This window comes from Sabethes cyaneus, chromosome 2 (assembly GCF_943734655.1).
Source record: "Sabethes cyaneus chromosome 2, idSabCyanKW18_F2, whole genome shotgun sequence".
NCBI classification, from domain to species: domain Eukaryota; kingdom Metazoa; phylum Arthropoda; class Insecta; order Diptera; family Culicidae; genus Sabethes; species Sabethes cyaneus.
The window spans coordinates 109019997-109047414 of record NC_071354.1 but is presented as its reverse complement, the minus strand read 5'-3'; the positions used below and the strand labels follow the sequence as shown (position 1 = coordinate 109047414).

The window sequence follows — 27418 nt, the reverse complement described above, 5'->3', positions numbered from 1 at the left end:
ATCTTTCTTTTCAGTTCTGTGGCAATGATGGATCATAAAAATGAATCAAGTTTTTATAATCTAAAACTTTGTTTCATTATCCTAACCTGTATATCGGAGGATCAGTATGCTAACTCTATGATGCATGACTCTAACTTGGCATTTAAAGTGCATTTGCAGAGAACGCATATGCGTCATAGGAAATTGACTACAGATCGTATTTCGAAGCCGCAGCCTTTAGCTGCAACATTATTAGGTATGTGCCCTATACATATATGTATGTATGTTATGTTTGTTATCTGTAGGTAATGAAGTTTTTTGACGTTGGACTACGTCTTACGGCAAGTTTTGAGATAGGGTGTCATTCCAAAAAATCGAAAAATGCGAGCGTCACGAAAAATGATAGGTTTTGAGCGCTAATTGCTCAGCGGTTTTCCGATCAATTTTCAATATTTTTGCACCAATCGATCGGAAAATCTTCTAAGAATTGACCCTAATGAAGAAAAGTATGGTTTCTTGACGTTGAACTATTGAAAAATTGAAAATAATGAACCTATGTTTTACCAGAATTCTCCCTTCGTGATTGGTTGTTGGAAATGACGTCATCAAAGTAGAAACGCGTTTTTTTCGCTTCGTTTCGCGCTTTGATTTATAATTCAGTCAATTTTCAATAGATTTCCAAGACATTTACACCAATTGATCGGAAAATCGATTTGGAAAATATTGAAAATATAGAAAACTATTGATTTTCAATGCGCGCCATTGAAAAATTGAAAATAACTCTAACTCGGTCGTACTAGAAATTGTCGCTTTGTGATTGGTTGGAATAATTTCCAATTATTATCGAATCGATTCGTTTGACAAAACCTTCTCAGAGGAGCCAAAGTTATATATGGGACATTTTCTAGTATCTCATCAGTAACTAAATGATATTTGTTATATATAGGACAATCGTAGTATCTCATTAGAATCCCGGAAAAAATAACCATAACACGAAGATAAAAAATATGGTAACAGTAGGATACAAAATACAGTAAAAACAATAAATTTTCTCGTCCGAAAAGATAACCAAACTATCAAACTTATTGTTGTCCACCATAACTTGCATGATTTTCAGAGATTCTTCTCCGTTACTCGCGCTGTTGTATTTTGTACAACGCCTGTGAACCGTTAACTTTATCTCAGTATATCTCGGGATTCCAGTAATAAAGAAAATTACTGTTTCCAGCAAAGTTGATCCGCATACACATGATCTTTCAAACGGTGGAAAAAGTTTCATAAGTTTTTCACCAAGTGGCATAAGTATTCGAGTAAAATTTGTTAGGTTTTAGCATGCCTATAAATCGAAGTGGGCGCGAGTAACGAAAGGTTAAGTATCTTAACAATAAAAAAATCTAGTGTTTCGTGAACAAAAATTTTCATTTACAGTAAAAGTTATCGTCCTTATATGGTAATTTTTTTAGGCGAAAAAACAAAATATAATAAAAAAAGGCAGTAAATTTATTATGAAATATGGGCAATTCTATAGCATAAAATAAGAAACAATAATATTAATAAAATTTGATTTTGAGGCACTTTTACAATAAATTTAGCATAAGTTTCAATGTTCACAATGAAAACTGTTGTAGATGCATTGTTTCTACTACAAAATTTAATGTAAATTTTTTTCGAATTGAACGTTCACTTAGTTAACTACAAAGGACAAGTAGATTTTTCAGCCCGTCACGACGGAACTGACGCTTTGGGTTGTTTGGTTTATCGATGATTTGTACCAACAACATATTACATAATGATGGTTGCTTTCTGATCTTGAAAGGCCAAAAAGATGGTAATCAAGCATGAAATTTCCCTCATTGTTGCCCTTACACATGCCGATTTTAATGGAAGTAAATTAATCAACACTATACGTGTTTGTTTGCAATACGAGGACCACGACAACGACTGTTGGGGAACGAATTTGGTGTCGACCGATAATTGTAGAAGGCATTGGCGTTGCCATTGGCATTGAGCTTGCAATGAATCGCGCACTTTATGTCGAAATCATAATTATCATGAAAATTGGAGGTCATAGTTTTTAAGGACTCTCCTTTTATTTCCAATCAGTTTTAACCCCTGAGAAAATGAAGTCTGCTCGTATTTTTCGTTTCGGCTCGCAGGACCTTCTTTCCATTTTCGGTTTTTCGAGTGATTCCTATACCATTATATTTATAGTATACTAGCTGACCCGACATACTTCGTATTGCCACAAATTAAACTGTGTTGTACATAAATCGTGAATTTCGGATGGCCTTTGTCACAATCTCGAGTTTTGCAAGTTTCTGGGGAGTTCATGGGTGTTTTAATATATAAATTTTCCTCACGGTAAAGTAGAAAACAACTCCCCAATTGCTAAGCCTGATAAAATAAAGCGGATAGCATTTAAATATTCGCCATCATTACAAACCATTTCGCCGAATACCATTTTGCGGAACACCAATTCTCGGTTGACCATAACGCCGAATATAGAGTTTCGCAGAATACCATTTTGCGAAAAACCTTACGCGGGATGAACCATTTCACGGAAAATCTTTTCGTAGAAAGTACAATTTCGCAGGGGTGACCCAACTGAAGGAAAGTAATAGAGGTCAGTAGATCTAGGAAAATAAATAAACCTAGATGGAAATGATCTCTACGGGAGGCTGCCCCCCCGCAGTGGCCGGCGCTTCCGACGGCAGGTCGCCGGCAACACTCACGGCCTGTGGCCTTCTTGCGCTGAATTATCTAATGTTACTATTGATAGTTTTTGGTGGTCTTGTTATTGACTAATGATTTATGAAAGAGTCTAAAATTTCATTTGTATAGGAGCCCTCCCCCACTATTGAAGGGGGAGGGGATATAGTTCCCCTTCTGAAGAGGGGAGGGGTCTCAATTCACCACAGAAAAAAATTTGCCTGCATAAACACCCACATGCTAAATTTGGTTCCATTTGGTTGATTAATTCTGGAGTTATGAGGAAACATGTATTTCATTTGTATGGGAGCCCCCCCCCCGCCTTCTAAAAAGGTAAGGGGTCCTAATTTATCATAGAAAAAATTCATGCCTCCAAAAATACCCACCTGCCAAATTTGGTTCCATTTGATTAATTAGTTCTCGAGTTATGAGTAAATTTGTATTTCATTTGTATAGAAGCCTCCCCTCTAGTGGGGAGGGATTCTAATTCACCATAAAAAAAATTCTTGCCTCTGAAACCCTTCATATGAAAAATTTGGTTCCATTTGCTTGATTAGTTTTCGAGTTATGAGGAAATTTGTATTGCATTTGTATGGGAGCCCCCCTCTTAAAGTGGGGAGTGGTCCTAATTTATCACAGAAAAAATTCTTGCCTCCAAAACCACCCGCATGCCAAACTTGGTTCCAATTGATTGATTAGTTCTCGAATTATAAGGCAATTTGTATTTCATTTGTATAGGAGACCCCTCCCCCCTCCTAAAGTGGGGAGGGGTCCTAATTCAGCATAGGAAAAATTCTTGCCTCCAATAACCTTCACAAGCCAAATTTGTTTCCATATGTATGATTAGTTCTCGAGTTATGAAGAAATTTGAATTCCATTTCTATGGAAGCCCCCCTCTCCTAAAAAGGAGAGGGGTCATAATTCTCCTCCTAAAGGGGGGAGGGGTCTCAATTCACCATAGAAAAAAAATTTGCCTGCAAAAACACCCACATGCCAAATTTGGTTCTAATTGCTTGATTAGTTATGGAGTTATGAGGAAATTTGTATTTCATTTGTATGGGAGCCCCCCCCTCCTAAAAAAGTAAGGGGTCCTGTTTCATTATAGAAAAAGTTCTTGTCTCCGAAAACACCCACATGCCAAATAAATTTCCATTTGATTGATTAGCTCGAGTTATGAAGAAATTTATATTTCATTTGTATAGGAGCCCCCTCCTAAAGTGGGGAGGGGTCCTAATTCATCGTACAAAGAATTCTAGCCTCCTAAAACCTTCACATGCCAAATTTGGTTCCATTTGCTTGATTAGTTCTCCAGTTATGAGGAAATTTGTATATCATTTGTATGGAAGCCCCCCCCCTCTCTTAAAGAGAGACGAGTTATAATTCCCTTTTTAAAGAGGGGACGGGTCTCAATTTACTATAGAAAAAATTCTTGTCACCAAAAACACCCACATGCCAAATTTTGTTCCATTTGCTTGATTAGTTCTCGAATGATGCAGAAAGGGAAGAGAAAGAAGGAGGGGAAAGAGGGAGGGATCTCTAACCTTCCCTGGCCCCAAAAACCTCTACATGCAAATTTTCACCGCCGATTGGTTCAGTAGTTTTCGATTCTATAAGGAACATCCCGAAGACAGATCAAATCAGACGCTTTGTTCTCGAGTAATGCGCGGTCTAACTTTTTTACTCTGTATTATATATAAGATAACCAGTGTTTCAAAACATAATCGGAATATCTCTATATTTTAGATCTACTAGTGGAGTTTATTGTCTCACATCTGATGAAAAAATTTCCGTCTGAGCTATATTTATTATGTATTGGTGTAATGCATCGAATCATTGTGTACCAAAAACGCTGTCGCATAAGGCTGGTATATCCATGGAAAGATTTATGGACATCGTTAATTAGTTTACTAAAATTCTTAGTATATCAGGAGCAGAACCTTGTGAAAAAATGTAATATCTTCAATTTAGCAACTCAGGTAAGATAATGTGCTGTTTAGAAAATTATAAAATACGTTGATTAGGGTGATTTATGTATTTTGGACATGCGTTACGCGTACTCTATTTTCGACATTTCCATTTGATTTTGCCGTGAATGTTGCAAATAGAGTACGCGTAACGCCTTTTCATAACAGACAAACAGACCCTACTTGCTTTATGACGGATTTCACGCCAACTCGACCAGAGGTTGGCATGACCCTCTCAGAATTTAATGAAATTTTGTGTGTGTAAAGAGTTCATGTAAATAAACAACTTTACTTACCGTCATCCGGGGATACTTGCAACAGTTCTGCGTATCACGCTTTTGACAGCTCTAACGCATTTGTTCGTTAACATAACCATTTGTAGTCAATGCCGTTTTAAAGAAGAGACGTTTACCTATTGATTAGTTAAGTTTAATCCATTATATCATTGTTTTGATTGTTTTTATACGATTGGAAAGTAATTTCACTTTCAATGTAGGAAAAATAGATGTTCAAAGTTGCGTCAGCTCCTTAACATGAAATTATTTTTTATCGTTTAGTTCCTGTATGTACACAATTAGTGCATCATATAAGCTAACAAATAGCAACTTTGAGCTTTGTTTATGTTTTGAACTTGGAGAAGAAACGATGAATTCATGTTGTCACTTCCACTATGGCAGCACTTGTAAAATAGATAATGATTATCGTAATAGACAGTATGTACAAAGTAAGTTTGCATCTGTATGATGTTATTTTGTCTACTACCATCTTCAGAAAAATTAAAATTGTGAAAAATTCCACGTGCCGTGAAACGGCAATTTGGAGTTCGCCTACATGCTGCATTTTCACCGAATGTCTTTAAAAGCGATAGACGAAATTGGGAAGCAAAAAATACCTCCAGTATCTCTTGTTTTACTGCAAACACACTCAAAATATCTAAAAAATAGTCATTCGCAGATTAAAATCAAATTTAAAAACATAAGAAACGCAAAATCAGAAAAGTGTTGAAATTAACCTCGTTTACTGGGTATTTTCGATTCGTTCTACAGATTCATTTAGTTGATATTTTTTCTCATAATCATAAATCAAAAGGACTGACCACTATACAAGTTTTGGCTACTTACACGTGGACCTAAACGGTACACTTCGAAAGTTATACCAAGTCAAAGTTCAAAAGTGTTGCAAGCAGGGATGCCATATTTTCTAAAAAATGTCTGGAACTGCTCGAAAACCGGAAAAATCGAGCAGTTTTCCGGCTACTCGAATTTTCTGGTTTGAAAATAATCTGCGAAAATCTGCACACTTTTTTAGGAAGTCTGTGAAAGCTTAAAGAGCTTCGAACAAAAATCTGCACCAAAACAATAAAAGTCATAAAACTGCAAATATCTGCAAATTTATATTGATCTGCAAGATCGTTCCAAAAATCTGGAATTTGCAGACAAATCTGCAAGTCTGGTATCCCTGGTTGCAAGTATCCCCGGATGACGGTACTTAGTTTTTCGAAAATTTGTCTAGACTAACTTTTGGAAAGGGCTTAATGTTTGTCTCTATTTTATTATAAAAAATATAATTCGAAAATTTTATGACCTACAAAAAATGATCTATGGTGACTTTTAGAAAATCTTCTGAGTTGTCATAACAAAATACTGAAAAAAAAAATTTATTTCTACACTGAGAAAAAAGCATTTTAAAATCTAAAAATCGATTTTCCAAAAAAGGTCATCTCAGAAATTGATAAAAAAATTTTTAAAGATAGATAATTATATAACCTGCAATTCTTCCATACATCGCAAAATGGGCATATTTATGGGAAAAACATTTTTCTAACAAAATTTATTTATTTATTTACTATTTCATGGGGCTTTTAACCGTTCGATTTCTAACAAAAACTTTTTTCAGTGCTTTCTGGAAAAAGGTATTTAGAGTAAGGAACAAGTTAAGCAGTGTCACCTATTTTAATCAGTTGAAAATAAATGAGCCGAAAATGCACTTTTTTATTCATATTTTCAAAATCTTCTGATAGGAACATCTTCATAAGTCACTTAACCATAGATTTAATTCACACAAACACAATTTACTGGGTTTCCGACAAAAAATATGATGAATTAAAAATTGTTGTCCAAAGACGTACATTTTTCAGCTGCTAAAGGCAATCGCCTCCTCGCTACTGACCAATCCATCACATTTTTCAACACTCATTACAACCACTCTAAATGTCGAGCACTCAATTGTCACATACCATATTATTCACTGCCTTTTATATAAATATCTTATATATAAAAGAGAAGCGATAAAGTAGTTTTCCATATGAAATGTACAGCGTATTTCAAACGCCGTGTCAGTGTCTGCTACGATCATTGTTCGATTTCTAGCAGCGCCGTTACCGTTCATCGTCTGATAAACAAATACATGGTTACCTTAATTGAAATCGCCACATGTAATAATGCTACTAAAAAATTTATTGATTAAAACTTATTGATTAACCTAAGCAGAATACTTGTCACATATGTAGTAAAATAGAGCTTCTAGCAATTCAGCAATAAATCTATTGTGAAAGTACTGATGTAAATCAAAATTTTACTACAGTTTATAACTAACTAGCTGACCCGACAAACTTCGTATTGCCACAAATTAACCTGTGTTGTACATAAATCATGAATCTCGGATGATCTTTATCACTTCTCGAGTTTTGCAAGTCCCCCAGTGGGCGGCGCTTCCGACGGCGGGTCACCGGCAACACTCGCGACCGGCTCGTCCTGAATGATCTAGTGTTACTATAGATAGTTTTTGTGGTCTTGTTATTGATTAATGTTTTATGGAAGAGTCTCGAATTTCTCGAGTTGGATTAGTTTTTGAGTTTCGCCAAAATTTCTGTTTTATTTGTATGAGAGTCCATATCCCCCTACCACAGGGGTGAGAGGTCTCTAACTATCATAAAATAAATTCAAGACTCAAAAATCTCCTACATGCTAAATTTGGTTCCATTTGCTTGATTAGTACTCAAATTATAAGGAAATTTGTATTTCATTTGTATGGAAGCCCACCCTCTTAAAAGGGAAAGGGGTCGTAATACACCACAGAAAAAAAATTCTGCCATTTAAAACTCTCACATGCCAAATTTGGTTCCATTTACTTGATTAGTTCTAAAGTTATGAGCAAATTTGTATTTCGTTTGAATGGGAGCCCCCCCCCTCCTAAAAAGGTAAGAAGTCCTAATTCATCATGGGAAAAATGGTTGCCTCCAAAAACACCCACATGCCAAATGTTGTTCTATTTGCTTGATTAGTTCTCGAGTTAGGAGGAAATTTGTATTTCATTTGTACAGGAGCCCTCCCTCTTAGAGTGGGGAGGGGTCCTAATTCACCGTAGAAAATTTTCTTGCCCTCGAAAACCTTCACATGCCAAAGTTGGTTCCATTTGCTTGATTAGTTCTCGAGTTATGAGGAAATTTGTATGACAGCCCCCCCTCTTAAAGGAGAGAGGAGTTACAATTCCTCTTATAAAGAGGGAGGGGTCTCAATTTACCATAGAATAAATTCTTGTCACCGAAAACACCCACATGCCAAATTTGGTTCTATTTGCTTGATTAGTTCTCGAGTTATGAGGAAATTTGTATTTCATTTGTATAGGAGCCCCCCCTCCTACAGTGGGGAGAGGTTCTTATTCATCATAGAAAACATTCTTGCCTCCAAAAACACCTACATGCCAAATTTGGTTCCATTTGCTGGATTAGCTCTCGAGTTATGAGGAAATTTGTATCTCGTTTGTACAGGACCCCCCCTCCTAAAGTGGGGACGGGTCCCAATTCATCATTGAAAAAAAAATTGTCTCCAAAAACACACACATGCCAAATTTGGTTCAATTCGCTTGATTAGTTCTCGAGTTATGAGGAAATTGGTATTTCATTTGTACAGGAGCCCCTCCTCTTAAAGTGGGGAGGGGTCCTAATTCACCATAGAAAATTTTCTTGCTCTCGAAAACCTTCACATGCCAAATTTGGTTGCATTTGCTTGATTAGTTCTCGAGTTATGAGGAAATTTGTATTTCATTTGTACAGGAGCCCCCCCTCTTAGAGTGGGGAGGGGTCCTAATTCACCGTAGAAAATTTTCTTGCCCTCGAAAACCTTCACATGCCAAAGTTGGTTCCATTTGCTTGATTAGTTCTCGAGTTATGAGGAAATTTGTATGACAGCCCCCCCTCTTAAAGGAGAGAGGAGTTACAATTCCTCTTATAAAGAGGGAGGGGTCTCAATTTACCATAGAATAAATTCTTGTCACCGAAAACACCCACATGCCAAATTTGGTTCTATTTGCTTGATTAGTTCTCGAGTTATGAGGAAATTTGTATTTCATTTGTATAGGAGCCCCCCCTCCTACAGTGGGGAGAGGTTCTTATTCATCATAGAAAACATTCTTGCCTCCAAAAACACCTACATGCCAAATTTGGTTCCATTTGCTGGATTAGCTCTCGAGTTATGAGGAAATTTGTATCTCGTTTGTACAGGACCCCCCCTCCTAAAGTGGGGACGGGTCCCAATTCATCATTGAAAAAAAAATTGTCTCCAAAAACACACACATGCCAAATTTGGTTCAATTCGCTTGATTAGTTCTCGAGTTATGAGGAAATTGGTATTTCATTTGTACAGGAGCCCCTCCTCTTAAAGTGGGGAGGGGTCCTAATTCACCATAGAAAATTTTCTTGCTCTCGAAAACCTTCACATGCCAAATTTGGTTGCATTTGCTTGATTAGTTCTCGAGTTATGAGGAAATTTGTATTTCATTTGTACAGGAGCCCCCCCTCTTAGAGTGGGGAGGGGTCCTAATTCACCGTAGAAAATTTTCTTGCCCTCGAAAACCTTCACATGCCAAAGTTGGTTCCATTTGCTTGATTAGTTCTCGAGTTATGAGGAAATTTGTATGACAGCCCCCCCTCTTAAAGGAGAGAGGAGTTACAATTCCTCTTATAAAGAGGGAGGGGTCTCAATTTACCATAGAATAAATTCTTGTCACCGAAAACACCCACATGCCAAATTTGGTTCTATTTGCTTGATTAGTTCTCGAGTTATGAGGAAATTTGTATTTCGTTTGTATAGGAGCCCCCCCCCCCCCCTCTTAAAGTGGGGAGGGGTCCCAATTCATCATAGAAAAAAATTTTGTCTTCAAAAACACACACATGCCAAATTTGGTTCCATTTGCTTGATTAGTTCTCGAGTTATGAGGAAATTGGTATTTCATTTGTACAGGAGCCCCCCCCCTCTTAAAGTGAGGAGGGGTCCTAATTCAACATAGAAAATTTTCTTGCCCTCGAAAACCTTCACATGCCAAATTTGGTTCCATTTGCTTGATTAGTTCTCGAGTTATGAGGAAATTGGTATGGAAACCCCCCCTCTTAAAGGAGAGAGGAGTTATAATTCCCCTTATAAAGAGGGGAGGGGTCTCAAATTACCCTAGAATAAATTCTTGTCACCGAAAACACCCACATGCCAAATTTGGTTCTATTTGCTTAATTAGTTCTCGAATTATGCAGAAATTTGTGTTTCATTTGTATGGGAGCCCCCCCTCTTAGTGGGGGGAGGGGTCTCTAACCATCACTAAAACCTTTCCTGGCCCTAAAAACCTCTACATGCAAATTTTCACGCCGATTGGTTCAGTAGTTTTTGATTCTATAAGGAACACAAAACAGACAGACAGACAGACAGACAGACAGACAGACAGACAGACAGACAGACAGACAGACAGACAGACAGACAGACAGACAGACAGACAGAAATCCTTCTTTATAGGTATAGATTGTCCGTTTTATTTCGTATTGTACCCCTTAAGAGCGTAAAAAACTCACAAAATTGCGCTTCTGTGTTAAATTATTTTAGTGCGTGAAATACCAAAGGAACAAAGAGAACCAAAATGGATTTAAAGCAAATGTGTATGTACTTTTATTAGCATTTTCACATAATTGACGAGGTGGTTAGAAATAAATTTACAATTCAATTCTTTTTGTGGAATAATGAAGTTATCTTGATCAGTAATTTATTACTAAAGCAGTTTGCAAATTACAGCTATGCAGATTCGGCAATGCAATTATTTCGGCTAATTCTTACCCATCAGTTTACAAATCTTTTAAAAACAAAAATCATGTGCCATCGAATACATATCAGAATATTGAATTGAATTTTCTATTATCAAGGAATCCCAAATGAACCACTGATTGTGATGAAGGAAATATGCTTGAGTGTAACTTAAGCTCCAGGCAACCAGCATACAAAACAACAAGATGATAATGGGACGACTTACTAAAGCAAAAATAATGTTTGAGAGTATTAAATGGAACAATATGTTTCAGCATCAACCAAGTGACAAAAATCTGATTTCGAGTAAAACGAAGTCAAAGCTTGCTGCTGCTGTGTAGTTTATCGAAATCATCGTTCGAAATCATTTTATATCTCTGCTTGTTTGCCACATTTGTATGATCTGATTAGAGTAAAATGTAGCTTACGAAGTTCTTAATCGTTTGTTGTCATTTTTTTCTTCTTGAAGATGGTGGATTATAGTAGCATCAAAAACACCCTTAGTGAGATTGTTCTCTGTGAAGGGGGTGCCGTAAATTCTGGCAACTATTTTCACCCTAGTTCAACATATTTCATGTTATGTAGCTTTCTATGTTGTCTCTTATATGCAACGTGATCTGTTTCTGGAAAACTGGCATCCTTCGTTCAGTTTTCAATTGAACGGGTAACGCATTATAACGGGATTTGCCGTAATATGCAAAGGATTTTTTGATGGCTGCTGTTCGTGGGCGACTGATCGCAAAAACTGGTTGACTCCTTAGAGGGTAGCGACTTGCTGTTCGTTGCAGATTTTGGTTGTGCACAACAACAGGATTGGTTAGCAAATTATGCATCTGAACCAAACACTGTTTTTCCCGAAGAGCGAGGATGGGTAAAACCGAATGAGGAGCATCGTTGTAAAGCTGTAAAGTTGGGTATAGAATCGGACGCTTGAATAGGATTTTCAAGCAGCGGTTTTGGACTGATTGCAGTGGACGTAGCGCGGATTTTGCAGCAGATCCCCAAATGGACACAAGGTATTGCAATTTGGAATGAACAAACGCGTAGTAGATAGTTTTGAGCTCTTTCGTTGGCAGGTATTTCGTTAAATATACCGCATGTAGAGCTTAACTCACGTTGCAGAATATAAATATGCTCGCACCATTTCAGGTTTGCATCAAAAGTGAGCCCAAGGTATATGAAAGTGTAAACTTTATCAATCCTAATTGAGTTTACAACTAGGTCCGAATGATGTGGAATTTTAAGATGAGAAGAGTGGAACAACATATACTTTGTCTTAGACAGGTTTAAAGATAAAATATTCTCGGATAAGTATCCTTGTAGAGTTGTTAGATCCTCTTTCATCTCCTGGATAACTTGATTCGGATCGGAGATTTGATAAGAAAGTGCCGTATCGTCTGCGAATAATCGAGGCTTTCCGTGAAGTTTCAGGTTTGCCAGATCGTTGATGTATTAACGTTGATCAATAACTTAGTTTTTTAAATTTTGCGATTTGGTCCGGCCTGATTTAACACCGACCAACTGTTTCAGTGAATCTAGCTGACCGTCAATTGATAAATATACTTTATATATTGAAAAATGTAATTAAAATTTGTACTTCAAAAGAATATTGGCTGAAAAAAATTAGACCATTACAAATATTTTATAAAGCTTTGTCCATCCGATACTGGGCCACTGAAGGGGGGCGAAAAAAAAACAAAGAGATTTTCCTAACCGATCAGAAAAATCTGAGCAACAAAAATTTAAAAAATAATTTGCATTGGCCTTAGCAGCAAAAGTGTAAAAGTTTTGCAAAAATGGTATCCCATTAGAATAAATCATATTCTAATAACGTGAATATTTGTTTTTTCACTTCTAATTTGACTTCTTAAAAGAGACTAATCTCAAGTTTTTAGTCTTGACCTTGAAATGCGGTCATACATATATATTAATATTTTTTTTTGAAACGATGGTTCTACAATTGATGAAGGGACGGTAGGGGAAAGAAATGAAAGTTTTTTTGGAGAAGGAGGAGGAAGAGCGGAACGGTGAAGAGGGGGGAGGGAAATTGGTAGCTATGCTTAACAAGTAGTCGTTTTGACTCCTACTTTTTAAACCAAGCTGTAATCTGAGATTATAACCGGATTCGAACCCACAACACCCGCCAGGGCATGTGGTTCGCTGGTACTTGTACTTTTGAACCATGGAGGCGCTGGACAAAAGGAGACTGCACATGGGGACGATTCAAATATGACGTCCACCAAATTTCTGCTTTTTTAGACCCCCCCCCTCCCCGCTCTGTCCGATTGTGTCACAAAACTCAACCTCCCCCCCCATGGACGTCACACAAACTCAAAATAAAAATGAAAAACGTTTTGAAAGTAAAAAGTGGTTTATAAAAATAGCTTAACCTTTTAAGAGTTAGCGTATGATTAAAAAAATATAGAAAATTACAATTAACAACAAATAATAACTTCGAACAAAGGCTCTAACAACATTCAATTGCAAATTGTTACAAATCAATGAAGAAATGAAGCTTTGGTTTCAATTGAAGTAGCACGGCTCCGCTTCAAAACAAGCTTCAATCTGCGTCGGCGAAGCAGGTTTCACTACATCGTGACGATAGCATTGAGAGTTCATTGTACTTTTCTATCTAATATTTAGTAAAAAGGTAGAAACTTTGATTGCAAATGAACTGAAATTGATTTACATATATCCTTCAATGTAATGCGTGGTCTATCTAGTTAACATTGACAAATTGTGCCTGCCTTTCAAGCGCCGTCAGCTGGAACAATAAGTGCGAAAATCGAAATAAATCGATGAGTGATGAATGACTGAGAAACATATTTTTGCTGTCATTTGAAGAAATGCAATTTTTTTCGACGGATGTCACATTTGCCTAAACCCCCTCCCCCCTTTTTCACAACCTGTCACAAAATTGACACCCCCCTCCCCCCATAAGCAATGGACGTCATTATTGAACGATCCCATGCCCTGGCGGGTGTTGTGGGTTCGAATCCGGTTATAATCTCAGATTATATCTTGGTTCGACTCATGCACTTTCCAGCATTGGACAAAAGGTAGGAGTCAAAATGACTACTTGTCAAGCGTAGCTACCAATATCCCGCCCCCCTCCTTTCCTTTCCGCTCTTCTCCTCCTTCACCAAAAAATTTTCATTTCTTTCCCCTACAGTCCCTTCATCAATTGTAGAACCATCGTTTCCAAACATATTAATATATATGTATGACCGCATTTCAAGGTCAAGACTAAAAACTTGAGATTAGTCTTTAATAATATATATTTGCAAATGGATCAATTGTGCCTAAACTGGGGATCAAGTCTCCCGCATATTTTGAATATGTACAATTTTCTGTACTTTCCAAAATATCTCATATCTTTTGTTTAGCGCTACGTATCACTAACTGATAAATTGTGGATAGTAAGCTGTATTGTAAACTGCCGAAAAATTGAAAACCCAGGTTTTTTTCTAGTGGGCCTTTGAGAAATATACATAAAACAAAATGGGGACCAAGTCTCCTTTGTTTCCCCTAAACATTAGTGTGTTTTTTGTTGGTTATTTATTGATATATCCCTCCCATGGGCACGTGGTTTGACGCGCACTTCGGCATCCATCCTAAACTTTAGTTCCGCATGTAGAATGTAATATAGTTTAAGTTAGATATATGTGTAGTATGTAGTATTGCATAATTTACCTTTACGTGTAGCATGTGTTTCGTAAAGCGGAATGGAGCGAAATTGTACGGATCTGATTTTAAATCAAGTCCGTTTAGGCCGAAGCACCGGTAGGGCTTACTCAGTTCCCTAGATGAAATGATGATATGCACAGAAATTTCTCTAGAAAACCGAAACCAAATTCTACCTACTATTCATGAGATTTTGACTTACTCATGAAAATTTAAATTTATATTTATAGTTAGAACGAACGAGTGTTCAAAAATGATGTGATGTCTTTATTTGCGTAATCAAGACATTTTCTATGGGCTTGCCATAGAATTTGTGGCTGTTATGCGATTATGGACAGCATAGCACTGAAAAATATACACACACGTGCATGTATACATGTGTATATATACGCATGTATAAGTGTGCATGGGTGTATAGGTATGAATGAATATATGTAGAGTGTTCTATGATGAGTCGGAATTTTCTCTTATACCTATGCTGCCAAACTACAATTATTAATGGACAGGAAGTTATAGTCAGTAGCTGTGCTTCCTGTGTCAGTTTCCTGTGTTATTACTTCATTATTATTATTGTTTTTGCTACTGGTGTTACAATTATAATCATCTTCACTATTGCTATCATTTTTGTAACTGTTACCTCTATTGTATTGTTTTGGATGTAATTAATTATAATTATTATTGTTATTTTCTCATTTCCCTCCTTTATTAGAGTGATTTGCATGTTTTGTGACTAATCGCGTTAACGGTATTCAACTAACAATATAAAATTATCATGAATGACACTGTTTGTCTCCCAAAGACCCTCCTAATGCTGATGAGCTATTGTCTGAGAATCCACCAAGTCGGACGGTGGCAGCTCACCGCTGACCTGCTCCTCTCCATTCTTGTTGCTGTCGGCGCGGTTGGACTTAGTGGATCTCTCGAAAAGCTTTATAGCCTCGATATGCATTTTGTTCTGTCCATTGCCCAATGCTGGCAGATTCCACTTCTAATTAAATCTTTTTAGAGTATAGCTCTTCAAGTAAAAACAGGTATTCGATTCTCTGGCTAATTCAAGCGATAGCGAAGGGCTGTCCTCAATATATCATCATTCCTACTTCCTAAAATATGGTCATAGTACATAATATATGACCATGGTATGAACATTTTTTCGATTCAATACCATCCTCACAGAGGGTTATCAACTTCGTTAACATGTTATTAAGTCTTGCTTCAGTGACAGTTTGCACTTAAGACTTAATATGGCATATATACATATCTCTACAGTTCTACATGATCCACCTCATTCTTTCTTAGTTACAGAATTGCTTCAATTTGACCACTGTCTGAAGAGCATACCGACAAATCGGTTGACTGCCGCTAAAAATAGGCAATCACTGCCACCGGGAATAATACGAGCGAGTACCAGTCCCCATTATGTCGCATCTGCTCTATTTTTCGGAAGTTCAAGTAGTTTTTCGATAGTTCTGAGCAATAGTATTGCTCTTGAATAATATTCCGCACAAAATATTCGAAAATTAACGCCAACAGCTACAATACTGCAATGATGGCAGGTAAAGAAGCGGTTGTGGCATTTAAGGAGCATAAGTGGTTGGACGGCGCTGTGTTGTCGATCCTGATGACATGGGTACTTGGAGAGATGAGTAGCGTCCATCCTAGCGAGTAGTTAGTTGGTAGTAGCATAGGAGATGAGCAGACGTGATATTACTAACCCGAAAACTGCAATCAACATGTTGACTAAAATTTTCCCCCTTATCTTTTTCTTCTCTTTTTTGTTGTCTGATCTCGGTCGTTGCTCCTCACGGCGAGCCTAATGTTGTCGTGGGGGGCAACGAGGGATCAGCCATAGGTTGAAGACGTTGGAAAGGACGACGTGAAGTCAACACAGGCCACGATTTATCAAGGTTACACGGACAGAACAAGACTGACACACGCAGAGAAGCGGATAAACAAAAGGAAGGAGAATATCAAGATAAGCACATTCATTGTTATTGCTTATACAATTATAGGAGGTCTGCATAGAGTCAAGTTCTGTCATCTCTTCTGCCTCCTGATTAATTCATTATCATCAACGCATTATGGCGCTAGCGTTGTCCGCCTGGACTCTTTCATCATTATCACAACCACCTTCTCTCAGCCTTGGACAGACTTGGCTCTAACTGCCCCACCTCGTGCTGCAAACGGAAACGGAAACGGTTCTTTATTGATATATTTTGAAACGCCAATCATTATCGAAAAACCCGAATTAATCCACCTAGCGGCGTGACCTAGCCTTTCTACTGCCACAATAATCATTATTTAATTTCTCAGAAACATCTGAACAGAACAGAAAAATAATGTTAACACAAAAGATAATTTTTGCAGACTTGAATGAATATATATAGAAAATTAGAAAATAACCCTCTAACGGGTCTACAGGCGGCCTTAACTTTCGGGCTTCAAAGCCACATACGAAACTTGTTTTGAATTGATAAAAAACAAGAAAAACAAAAAGTTATTTATATCCTTTAATTCTACTACTGTGTTTTATTGATAAATACGAATTTCGGTCTCGACGTGTGACCTTCATCAGTATCTAACTAACTTAGACTGTTTTGTTTTGAATTGACAATATGAAATATGTGTTCATAGCAGATGTTTTGATATTTTGATATTAATACCATGCGTTCAAAAGTTAGCATCTTTGTAAAACAAGAATTCAGAAAAATTATTATTATACTTCACTTTTGAAGAAATAGGATATCTACAACAAAATGATTAATCTGAAAATTTTACTATTAGTTTGTTTGGCTTCAATTTTGCAACATATCTGAATTAGAAAAAATAACTGAACAGAGCATTAGATATGAAAAAGAGAAATTTCTTAGCTGGTGCTCCTTCAGATAATTATTTTTGCATAAAAATCAAAACTTGAGCCTCTTTTGAATGTACTTTCATGAAAAGATAGTCATTAGCCTGATCGCATCGTTTTTACAATGTTAGAGGGTTAGGAAAACAAGAAGAAGTCGAAAAATAGTACAAAAACTGCGCCATAAACATGCTTGAAAATGAAAAATATGATCGACATGATTTCCAGCGCTTGTCATTTTGGATTTATTTATTAAAACATGATACATGACATAAGACATCTGTCCTTTAAAATGTCACTAACGAAAACAAATCTTACAAAATTACTACCGTGCACCGTTTACTTCCTATTTTTCAAATAACATTTCTAATCTCTAATATCTAATGATTGAAAAGAGCATCTATTGATGCGCAAAATTTGTTTGAAATTTGTATAAATTTATTTGGAAAAATCAACTCACTAGTATTTTTAATCCTGTACACCACGTTACCTACATGCTTAAATTAACTGCTTTTTTTCGCTTTTTGCTTTTCTTGTACAATTGTGAGTAACAGCAAGTGAAGAAAATGACAATTGAAATCTGAAATCAAAGAAAGAAAAAATTTTTCGATTGAATCCCACTATTTAATATTTATTTGCAACAGATACGTAGTTCGCCTAAGACGTGCAGGCTTCATCAGTGCCTTATTTCAAAGCGTATACGTATCTGTCGCGAATGAATATTAAATAGTGGAATTTAGTCGGTAAAAGTTTTTTCTTGTCTTTAATTTCAGAGTTCGTATTCCACTAAGAGGCTTCAAAAACTTCAGACAATAATTGTCTGAATTATTGACATGTTTCTCACTTTTCTTGAATTTCAATGCAAATTAAAAAATTGCAAATTGTCATCACATACACATACATACATACATACATACATACATACATACATACATACATACATACATACATACATACATACATACATACATACATACATACATACATACATACATACATACATACATACATACATACATACATACATACATACATACATACATACATACATACATACATACATACATACATACATACATACATACATACATACATACATACATACATACATACATACATATATACATACATACATACATACATACATACATGCATACATTCATACATACATACATACATACATACATACATAGATTGAATACAATCAACATTTGATTGATGTTTTGATTTCACACGTTTTAACGGTTTAATATACGGTGCTCAAGTGTTAAAGTTTGAATAACTTTTGAATGAACCGTCCGATTTTAAATAACTCGGTTTCGTTTGATAGATCTCAGCAGTAATTTTCAAATAATAATAAAATGCGTGATGTTTTACATTGAATTGATGTTTATATGTTTTAAATACTATTTTTTCACATTTCTTTATGTAACTTTCAAACTACAAGACCAATCGTCATGAAATTTGGAAGTTAAGGGTTTGCAAGACTCCTCTTTCATATGCAATCAATTTTGTTCAAATCGATTAAGGGAGTTGTGAGATAATGAAGATCCATATTTTTCGTATTTTTATACATAACTTTTGAACTAAAAGTCCGATCAAAATGAAATTCAATAGCAAATGGGACCTATGGGACACCTAGACCTTTCATTTGACACTAAGAACATTAAAATCGGTCCAGCCATCTCCGAGAAAAGTGAGTGAGATTGAAAGCGTTACATACCCACACACACACATACACACGCACACACACACACACATACATACACACACACACAGAAAATGCTCAGTTTTCGAAACTGAGTCGAATGGTATATGACATTCGGCCCGCAGGACCTTCTTTCCATTTCCGGTTTTCCAAGTGATTTCTATACCTTTATCTATACCTATAAAGAAGGATTTCTGTCTGTCTGTCTGTCTGTCTGTGTCTGTCTGTCTGTCTGTCTGTCTGTCTGTCTGTCTGTCTGTCTGTCTGTCTGTCTGTCTGTCTGTCTGTCTGTCTGTCTGTCTGTCTGTCTGTCTGTCTGTCTGTCTGTCTGTCTGTCTGTCTGTCTGTCTGTCTGTCTGTCTGTCTGTCTGTCTGTCTGTCTGTCTGTCCTGTGTTCCTTATAGAATCAAACACTACTGAACCAATCGGCGTGAAAATTTGCATGTAGAGATTTTTGGGGCCAGGAAAGGTTTTAGTGATGGTTAGAGACCCCTCCCCCACTAAGAGGGGGGGCTCCCATACAAATGAAACACAAATTTCTGCATAACTCGAGAACTAATCAAGCAAATAGAACCAAATTTGGCATGTGGGTGTTTTCGGTGACAAGAATTTATTCTAGGGTAATTTGAGACCTCTCCCCTCTTTATAAGGGGAATTATAACTCCTCTCCCCTTTAAGAGGGGGGGTTTCCATACAAATTTCCTCATAACTCGAGAACTAAGCAAGCAAATGGAACCAAATTTGGCATGTGAAAGTTTTCGAGGGCAAGAAAATTTTCTATGTTGAATTAGGACCCCTCCTCACTTTAAGAGGGGGGGCTCCTGTACAAATGAAATACCAATTTCCTCATAACTCGAGAACTAATCAAGCAAATGGAACCAAATTTGGCATGTGTGTGTTTTTGGAGACAAATTTTTTTTCTGTGATGCATTGGAACCCCTCCCCACTTTAAGTGGGGGGGGCACCTATACAAACGAAATACAAATTTCCTCATAACTCGAGAGCTAATCCAGCAAATGGAACCAAATTTGGCATGTAGGTGTTTTTGGAGGCAAGAATTTTTTCTATGATGAATAAGAACCTCTCCCCACTTTAGGAGGGGGGGCTCCTATACAAATGAAATACAAATTTCCTCATAACTCGAGAACTAATCAAGCAAATAGAACCAAATTTGGCATGTGGGTGTTTTCGGTGACAAGAATTTATTCTATGGTAAATTGAGACCCCTCCCTCTTTATAAGGGGAATTGTAACTCCTCTCCCCTTTAAGAGGGGGGGCTTCCATACAAATTTCCTCATAACTCGAGAACTAATCAAGCAAATGGAACCAAATTTGGCATGTGAAGGTTTTCGAGGGCAGGAAAATTTTCTACGGTGAATTAGGGCCCCTCCCCACTCTAAGAGGGGGGGCTCCTGTACAAATAAAATACAAATTTCCTCCTAACTCGAGAACTAATCAAGCAAATAGAACAACATTTGGCATGTGGGTGTTTTTTTTGGTGACAAGAATTTATTCTATGGTGAATTGAGACCCCTCCCCTCTTTATAAGAGGAATTATAACTCCTCTCCCCTTTAAGAGGGGGGGCTTCCATACAAATTTCCTCATAACTCGAGAACTAATCAAACGAATTGAACCAAATTTGGCATATGTGTGTTTTTGGAGACAATTTTTTTTTCAATGATGAATTGGGACCCCTCCCCACTTTAGGAGGGGGGGTCCTATACAAACGAAATACAAATTTCCTCATAACTCGAGAACTAATGCAGCAAATGAAACCAAATTTGGCGTGTAGGTGTTTTTGGAGGCAAGAATTTTTTCTGTGATGAATTAGGACCTCTTCCCACATTAGGAGGGGGGGCTCCAATACAAATGAAATACAAATTTCCCCATAACTCGAGAACTAATCAAGCAACAAGAACCAAATTCGGCATGTGGAGGTTTTTGGAGGCAAAACTATTTTCTACGGTGAATTAGGATCCTTCCACACTTCAAGAGGGGGGCTTCTACACAAATGAAATACAAATTTCCTCATAATTCGAGAACTAATCAAGCAAATGGAACTATATTTGGCATGTGGGTGTTTTTGGAGGCAACCATTTTTCCCATTATGAATTAGGACTTCTTACCTTTTTAGGAGGGGGGGGGGGGGCTCCCATTCAAACGAAATACAAATTTGCTCATAACTTTAGAACTAATCAAGCAAATGGAACCAAATTTGGCATGTGAGAGTTTTAGATGGCAGAATTTTTTTCTGTGGTGTATTACGACCCCTTTCCCTTTTAAGAGGGTGGGCTCCCATACAAATGAAATACAGATTTCCTTATAATTTGAGTACTAATCAAGCAAATGGAACCAAATTTAGCATGTAGGAGATTTTTGAGTCTTGAATTTATTTTATGATAGTTAGAGACCTCTCACCCCTGTGGTAGGGGGATATGGACTCTCATACAAATAAAACAGAAATTTTTGCGAAACTCAAAAACTAATCCAACTCGAGAAACTCGAGACTCTTCCATAAAACATTAATCAATAACAAGACCACAAAAACTATATAGTAACACTAGATCATTCAGGACGAGCCGGTCGCGAGTGTTGCCGGTGACCCGCCGTCGGAAGCGCCGCCCACTGGGGGGCTTGCAAAATTCGAGATTGTGACAAAGATCATCCGAGATTCATGATTTATGTACAACACAGGTTAATTTGTGGCAATACGAAGTTTGTCGGGTCAGCTAGTACTATATATTTATATAGTAGAAAGGCAAAACCAGTTTTCGAAATATCCCCTCAGTTTTAGCGTATCTATTCCCTTCCCCAAATTATATAGTCTAATACGACATTTGTAACACAATGAATACAATTCAAATGAACATTTGTTTGTGCCATTTTAGGTAGTTAACATATTCAATTTATTCATAACATATGGAGATACCTTCTTAGCGACTACTAGCAGTTACGACGAGTTGTACTATGAGTTGAACCGAGAAGAAAAGGTTTTCAGCGAGGTAAGTGGGTTATGTAATGGGTTGTATGACATTTGCCCGAAAACCATTCCCCAGAATATTTTTGCCAGAATGTAATTTGCCCGAAAACCATTCCCCAGAAAGTACCATTTCCCAGAATAATTTTCTCAGAATATACCATTCACCAGAAAACCATTTCCCAGAATAGATTATTCTCCAAAAAAATTAATAAATGGAACCATTTTTCGCATTTTGATGAAAACCATCTTGCAGAATATATCAATTTGCGTCGTATGACTTTTCCCCAAAAACGATTTTCCATTTTCCAGGACGACGACACTATGCAGGCCCTTACGACTTGCAAGGTACTGCGTGTGACGCTGTTCGTCCGAAAGCGTGTTAGTCCGCGTTTCTCAGCGCTGTTCTTCGGAGAAAGGCTCCGTTCCTATGACAATTGACCAAACTCGGGTTGGGGGGTTGTGCAGACTTCTACTGTCCAGCTCCTCTGTGGTTCAAAGGTACACGGGTACCAGTGAGCGACACGCCCTGGCAGGTGTTGTGGGTTCAAATCCGGTTATAATCTCTGATTACAGCTTGGTTCGACCCATGCACCTTCCAGCATTGGACAAAAGATGGGAGTCACAACGACAACTTGTTAAGCATAGCTACCTATCACCCCCCCCCCCTTCCTTTCCAACCTTCCCATTCATTCTCGAAAAAAAATCCTTCATTACTTTCCCTTACCGTCCCTTCATCAATTGTAGAATCATCGTTTAAAAAAAAATATTAATATATGCCTGACCGCATTTCAAGGTCATGACTAAAATCACGAGTTTGGTCAATTGTCATAGGAACGGAGCCTTTCTCCGAAGAACCGCGCTGAGAAACGCGGACTAACACGCTTTCGGACGAACAGCGTCACACGCAGTACCTTGCAAGTCGTAAGGGCCTGCATACAGGGTTGCCACATGCACAGATTATTTGTGTTTAACAGATATTTGAAAGAAATCGCCTGTACAGAATCTGTATGCATAGAATACAGATTTTCTTCAAATTACATAGATTAAACAGATTTTTGAGCTTTTACAGGAGAGTGAAAGAGACGGAAATAGTCAGCAGAATGACTCTCTATCTCTTTCACTCTCATTGTTTTGCATCGGACAGATTTTTGCACAGATATTTTTCCTCGCCGCACAGATTGTCAGATTTTTCCAACAAAAAACACAGAATTATATGTGGCATCCCTGCCTGCATAGTATCGTCGTCCTGAAAGTAAAAACACGTTAGATTAAAACTTCTCGGTCGGTGGTTTCTACAGTAGGTGGAGGAAGAGGCACAATTTGTGTCTAAAGATAGACCAACCCATGTCGCTATGGTTAATAAGGGGGGTTGTGCAGACTTCTTTTGTCCAGCGCCTCTGTGGTTCAAAGGTACACGGGTACCAGTGAGCGACACGCCCTGGCAGGTGTTGTGGGTTCAAATCCGGTTATAATCTCTGATTACAGCTTGGTTCGACCCATGCACCTTCCAGCATTGGACAAAAGATAGGAGTCACAACGACAACTTGTTAAGCATAGCTACCTATTACCCCCCCTTCCTTTCCACCCTTGCCCTTCATTCCCGAAAAAAAAATCCTTCTTCATTACTTTCCCTTACCGTCCCTTTATCAATTGTAGAATCATCGTTTCAAAAAAAATATTAATATATGCCTGACCGCATTTCAAGGTCATGACTAAAGTCACGAGTTTGGTCAAACTTCATAAGACTTGACCGTTCTTTATCGACAGATTCCGCATTCGGTAATTAGGGTACAGGATAATTACGGAGCTAATGTAACGATCCTACTGTCTATATAGCAGCGTTACGCGTAGTACAACTCTCCCGAATAGACTTCTTCATCTCTTTGCCCCGTTTCCCCGTTTTCCCGATATTTTCTTTCCCGAAATTCTATTTTTAAGGTTAACATTGACCGTCATAAAAACAATTCAAAGTTAATCTTTTCCGTTTAAGCAGAATATGGGATAGCGAAGAAAAGAAAAAAGCATTTCTCAAGATCTGCTTATGGTATATGGTTTATTATGGTATTTATTTGCATTGGTTAGCGGGACATTGGATTTTACGTGGCCATACACAAAAGAAAATATTACTTGCACTACAAATCCTTTTTTCTTTCCCTTAACCCTTTATAAGGCAGTGGCAACTATATTGCCACCAACAAAAATGTTTTATTTTGCTTCTATAATTATATTGATGTCATTATAGACGCAAAACAAATATTTTTCGTTAGTGGCAATATAAATGCCACGGCCTTATAAAGGGTTAAATGCAAATAAGTTATGCTCATTACAAGGTGTGACTTCTTTACCGTCTCAGTAGCAAGTGTTTCCTAGATGATTCAGGGCGAGACGGTCGTAGGCCGCGAGTGTTCGCCGGCGACCCGCCGTCAGAAGCACCGGCCACTGCGGGGGGGCGAGTAAGGACAGATTATACTCAATAAGTATATTAGACCATGCTGTCGCAGTTTTCGAACAATAATAGTTAAATATAAATTACTACAAGCTGATTTTAGGGAAACTGTTAATAGGAAATTAGTCGAAGACTAGACAGCAAGAAACATTTTTATTGTTTCAAGTATTTATCATACACTTGATCCTTGTATCCAGCTTTTTACGAGCCATAATGGCGGACGCGTTCGTAATATTTGAACGGCATTTTTGACATTTCAGCAATACGTCACACGGCTTGTTCCCGCATGTTCATGGTAAAACTAAAGGAATTTGCGGAAACAATGTACTCTTCTTCGGAAGTTATAAACCATGTAGTACCGAAATGGGACACAGGATTCATTAATGGGTATGAGCGGTACGTAAACTGTGTACAGCAATCGGGGCCTGCCATAAAAGACGATCATTAAGACTGTCGCAGTGGCCTTTTAACCCAATGCCCTTCTGACATACAAAAAAAGAGTCAAGAACCAATAAAACGCTTAATTGTTTCAAATTTCTGGTAAGCTCATGCAAATACATGTATTGTGGGGTATGGTCCATTCTGGTGAAGTTTCCTGGGAGACTGAGGATAATTTTCTGGGAAATGGTCCATTCTGGGAAATGGTTTTCTGGGAAATGGTTCATTCTGGCAAATAATTTTCTGGCAAGTGGTTTTCGGGCAAATGTCATACAATCATGTAATGTATTATGAGCCTTTCCGAACCATTGAGTACATTTTACAGGAGACGCAAAAAAACTATTGTCGAAAGGAACACCCTGCCATTCAACAACCCAATATATGATATTATTTGATATATTTGATGATTGTATACCATTCCCCCGAAAACCACTCCTCAGAAATCCATTCCTCAGGATTCCATATCCCAGAATAACCCATTCCCTTCCCGTTCCCTAGAAAACCATTCCCCAGAAAGTCATTATCCCGAAAACATAATTCTCCAGAAAACCACTTCCCAGAACTTACCATTTCCTAGAAAATTTTGTCCCAGAATGAGCCAATTCTTAGTAAGTTATAGATTATCTGGTCGGACGTAACTAGGCCGAATATCAATAGTGATCAGTAGTTCTAATAACACTATCGTACCACTTGTTTGCGCAAAACGGAAATGCCCGACTTTTCCGAAGCAAAAACGTGAATGCAGTTGTTCACACTTCATATTTTTGTCATTTTGCAGTTCTTCTGTTTCTAGTTCTTACGAATAAGTGATCAAAGCAAACCACACAAAGCTGTCAAACATGGGACGGAAAGAACACACTGACGTCTGCGTACAATGCTTTATGTTTGAGTATAAAGAACAAACAGGATTGGCAGCTGAAATTTATTGCGAAAATTTAACGAGATTTTAAAGACCTGCACTGTATTATACATTAGTTCGTCCCCTTCTTGAAAATGCGCACTTAATTTGGACTCCGCATAAACGTCATTGGAAGCTTCGAAAGGAACGAGTATAGAGGTGGTTCATACCATAGGTGGATTGGCCCTGCGTAGTTTGCCTTGGCACAACTTGGAAAAATTATCACCTTATCCCGATCAATGCTGCTTGCTTGATCTACTAAATACATTAGAACGTCAAAACAAATTACAACGAGCTTTGTTTGCTGTAAAATTATTACACGGCGAGGTTACTTTCGTTTGTGAATTTCCACGCAGTACAAAGGACTTTGCGATTATCCTTACTACTAATTCTGCTCAATTCGGCCTAGTCAATTGTTGGGTATATGCTGTTCTTAGTCGCTGCTGCTCGTTCGGACTAAACTAAGAGATAACGCCTGCTAGTCAGTAAGCCTAGGAAAATGCATGCACCTAAATAGACGTGGGGGCTGCCCCCCGCAGTGGCCGGCGAACACCCGCGGCCTGCGGCCGTCTCGCCCTGACTCATCTAGGCGACACTTGCTACTTATTAGGTAATAAGCCTGACTCGGAAATCGATTGCATGAAACCCCTGCTTCCCTGCGGATCAGGGTGCAGGCCGCAGGCCGCGAGTATTCGCCAATGACCCGCCGTCCTTTAGTTTAATCCGAACGAGCGGTAGCGGGTAAGGACAGCGTATACTTAAAAATTGACGTGGCCGACACATTTAACCTCGACTAAAATTCGTTTTTTAGGTTTACTGACATCTAGTTACAATCCTTTAGCAATAGCCTTCGCAATTATTTACAGTCCGAAATTATTAATCGGCAAAGCCAATCTATTTATATAAGAGGCTTATGTGTGTTCCGAAAAGCAGGTCTCTGGCAGGACGTCATAAGAGGCTTATCGGTAATTAAAACCAGGTCCCTGACAGGACGTCATGCTTTCGTAGCAATGGGTTGTATTCTCAGTCACTTCACTGGTCGACTGCTGGACTGCTCGATTGCTCAACTGGTTGACTAGACTGCTCGACTGGACTGGTCGAATAGACTGCTCGATTTGGTTGCTCGACTGGACTGCTCAACTGAACTGCTCGACTGAACTGTTCGATTCGACTTCTCGACTCAACTGCTTGATTGGACAGATCGACTTGACTGCTTGACTGAACAACTCGATTTAACTGCTCGAGTGGACTACTCGATTCGACTGCTTGACACATATGCTTGACTTACTACTCGACTTGACTCATCTACTTAACTGCACGATTGAACTGCTCGACTGGACTGCTTGACTGGGCAGCATGATTTATCTGCTCGACTAGACTGCTGGACTCAACTGTTCGATTCGACGCTCGACTCATCTGCTTGATTCTACTGCTCGACTGGACTACTCGACTCGACTGCTCGAATTAACTGACTGACTCAACTACTCGATTGGACTATTCGAATCGGCTGCTCGACTCAACTGCTCAACCTGATTGCTCGATTCAACTGCTCGACTAGACTACACGATTTGATTGCTTGACTCAACTGACAGCTTGATTCTACAGCTCGACTAGACTGCTCGACTTAGCCACTCAACCCGACTGCTCAACTCAACTGCTCGACAACACTACTCGATTCAACTGCTCGACGGGACTACTCGA

At 38.1% G+C, this 27418-nt stretch overlaps 1 protein-coding gene across 2 annotated transcripts in view; it reads left to right on the top strand.

Moving 5' to 3' along the window:
* Positions 1-27418, top strand: part of LOC128734430 (armadillo-like helical domain-containing protein 3) — a 72308-nt gene that overhangs the window by 12432 nt on the left and 32458 nt on the right. For both annotated transcript variants that reach the window (XM_053828631.1, XM_053828629.1), the window contains exons 5-7: positions 15-235; positions 4432-4664; positions 21844-21957. In XM_053828631.1, the coding sequence (XP_053684606.1) occupies positions 15-235; positions 4432-4664; positions 21844-21957 (568 nt within the window). The remainder of the gene's footprint in view (positions 1-14; positions 236-4431; positions 4665-21843; positions 21958-27418) is intronic.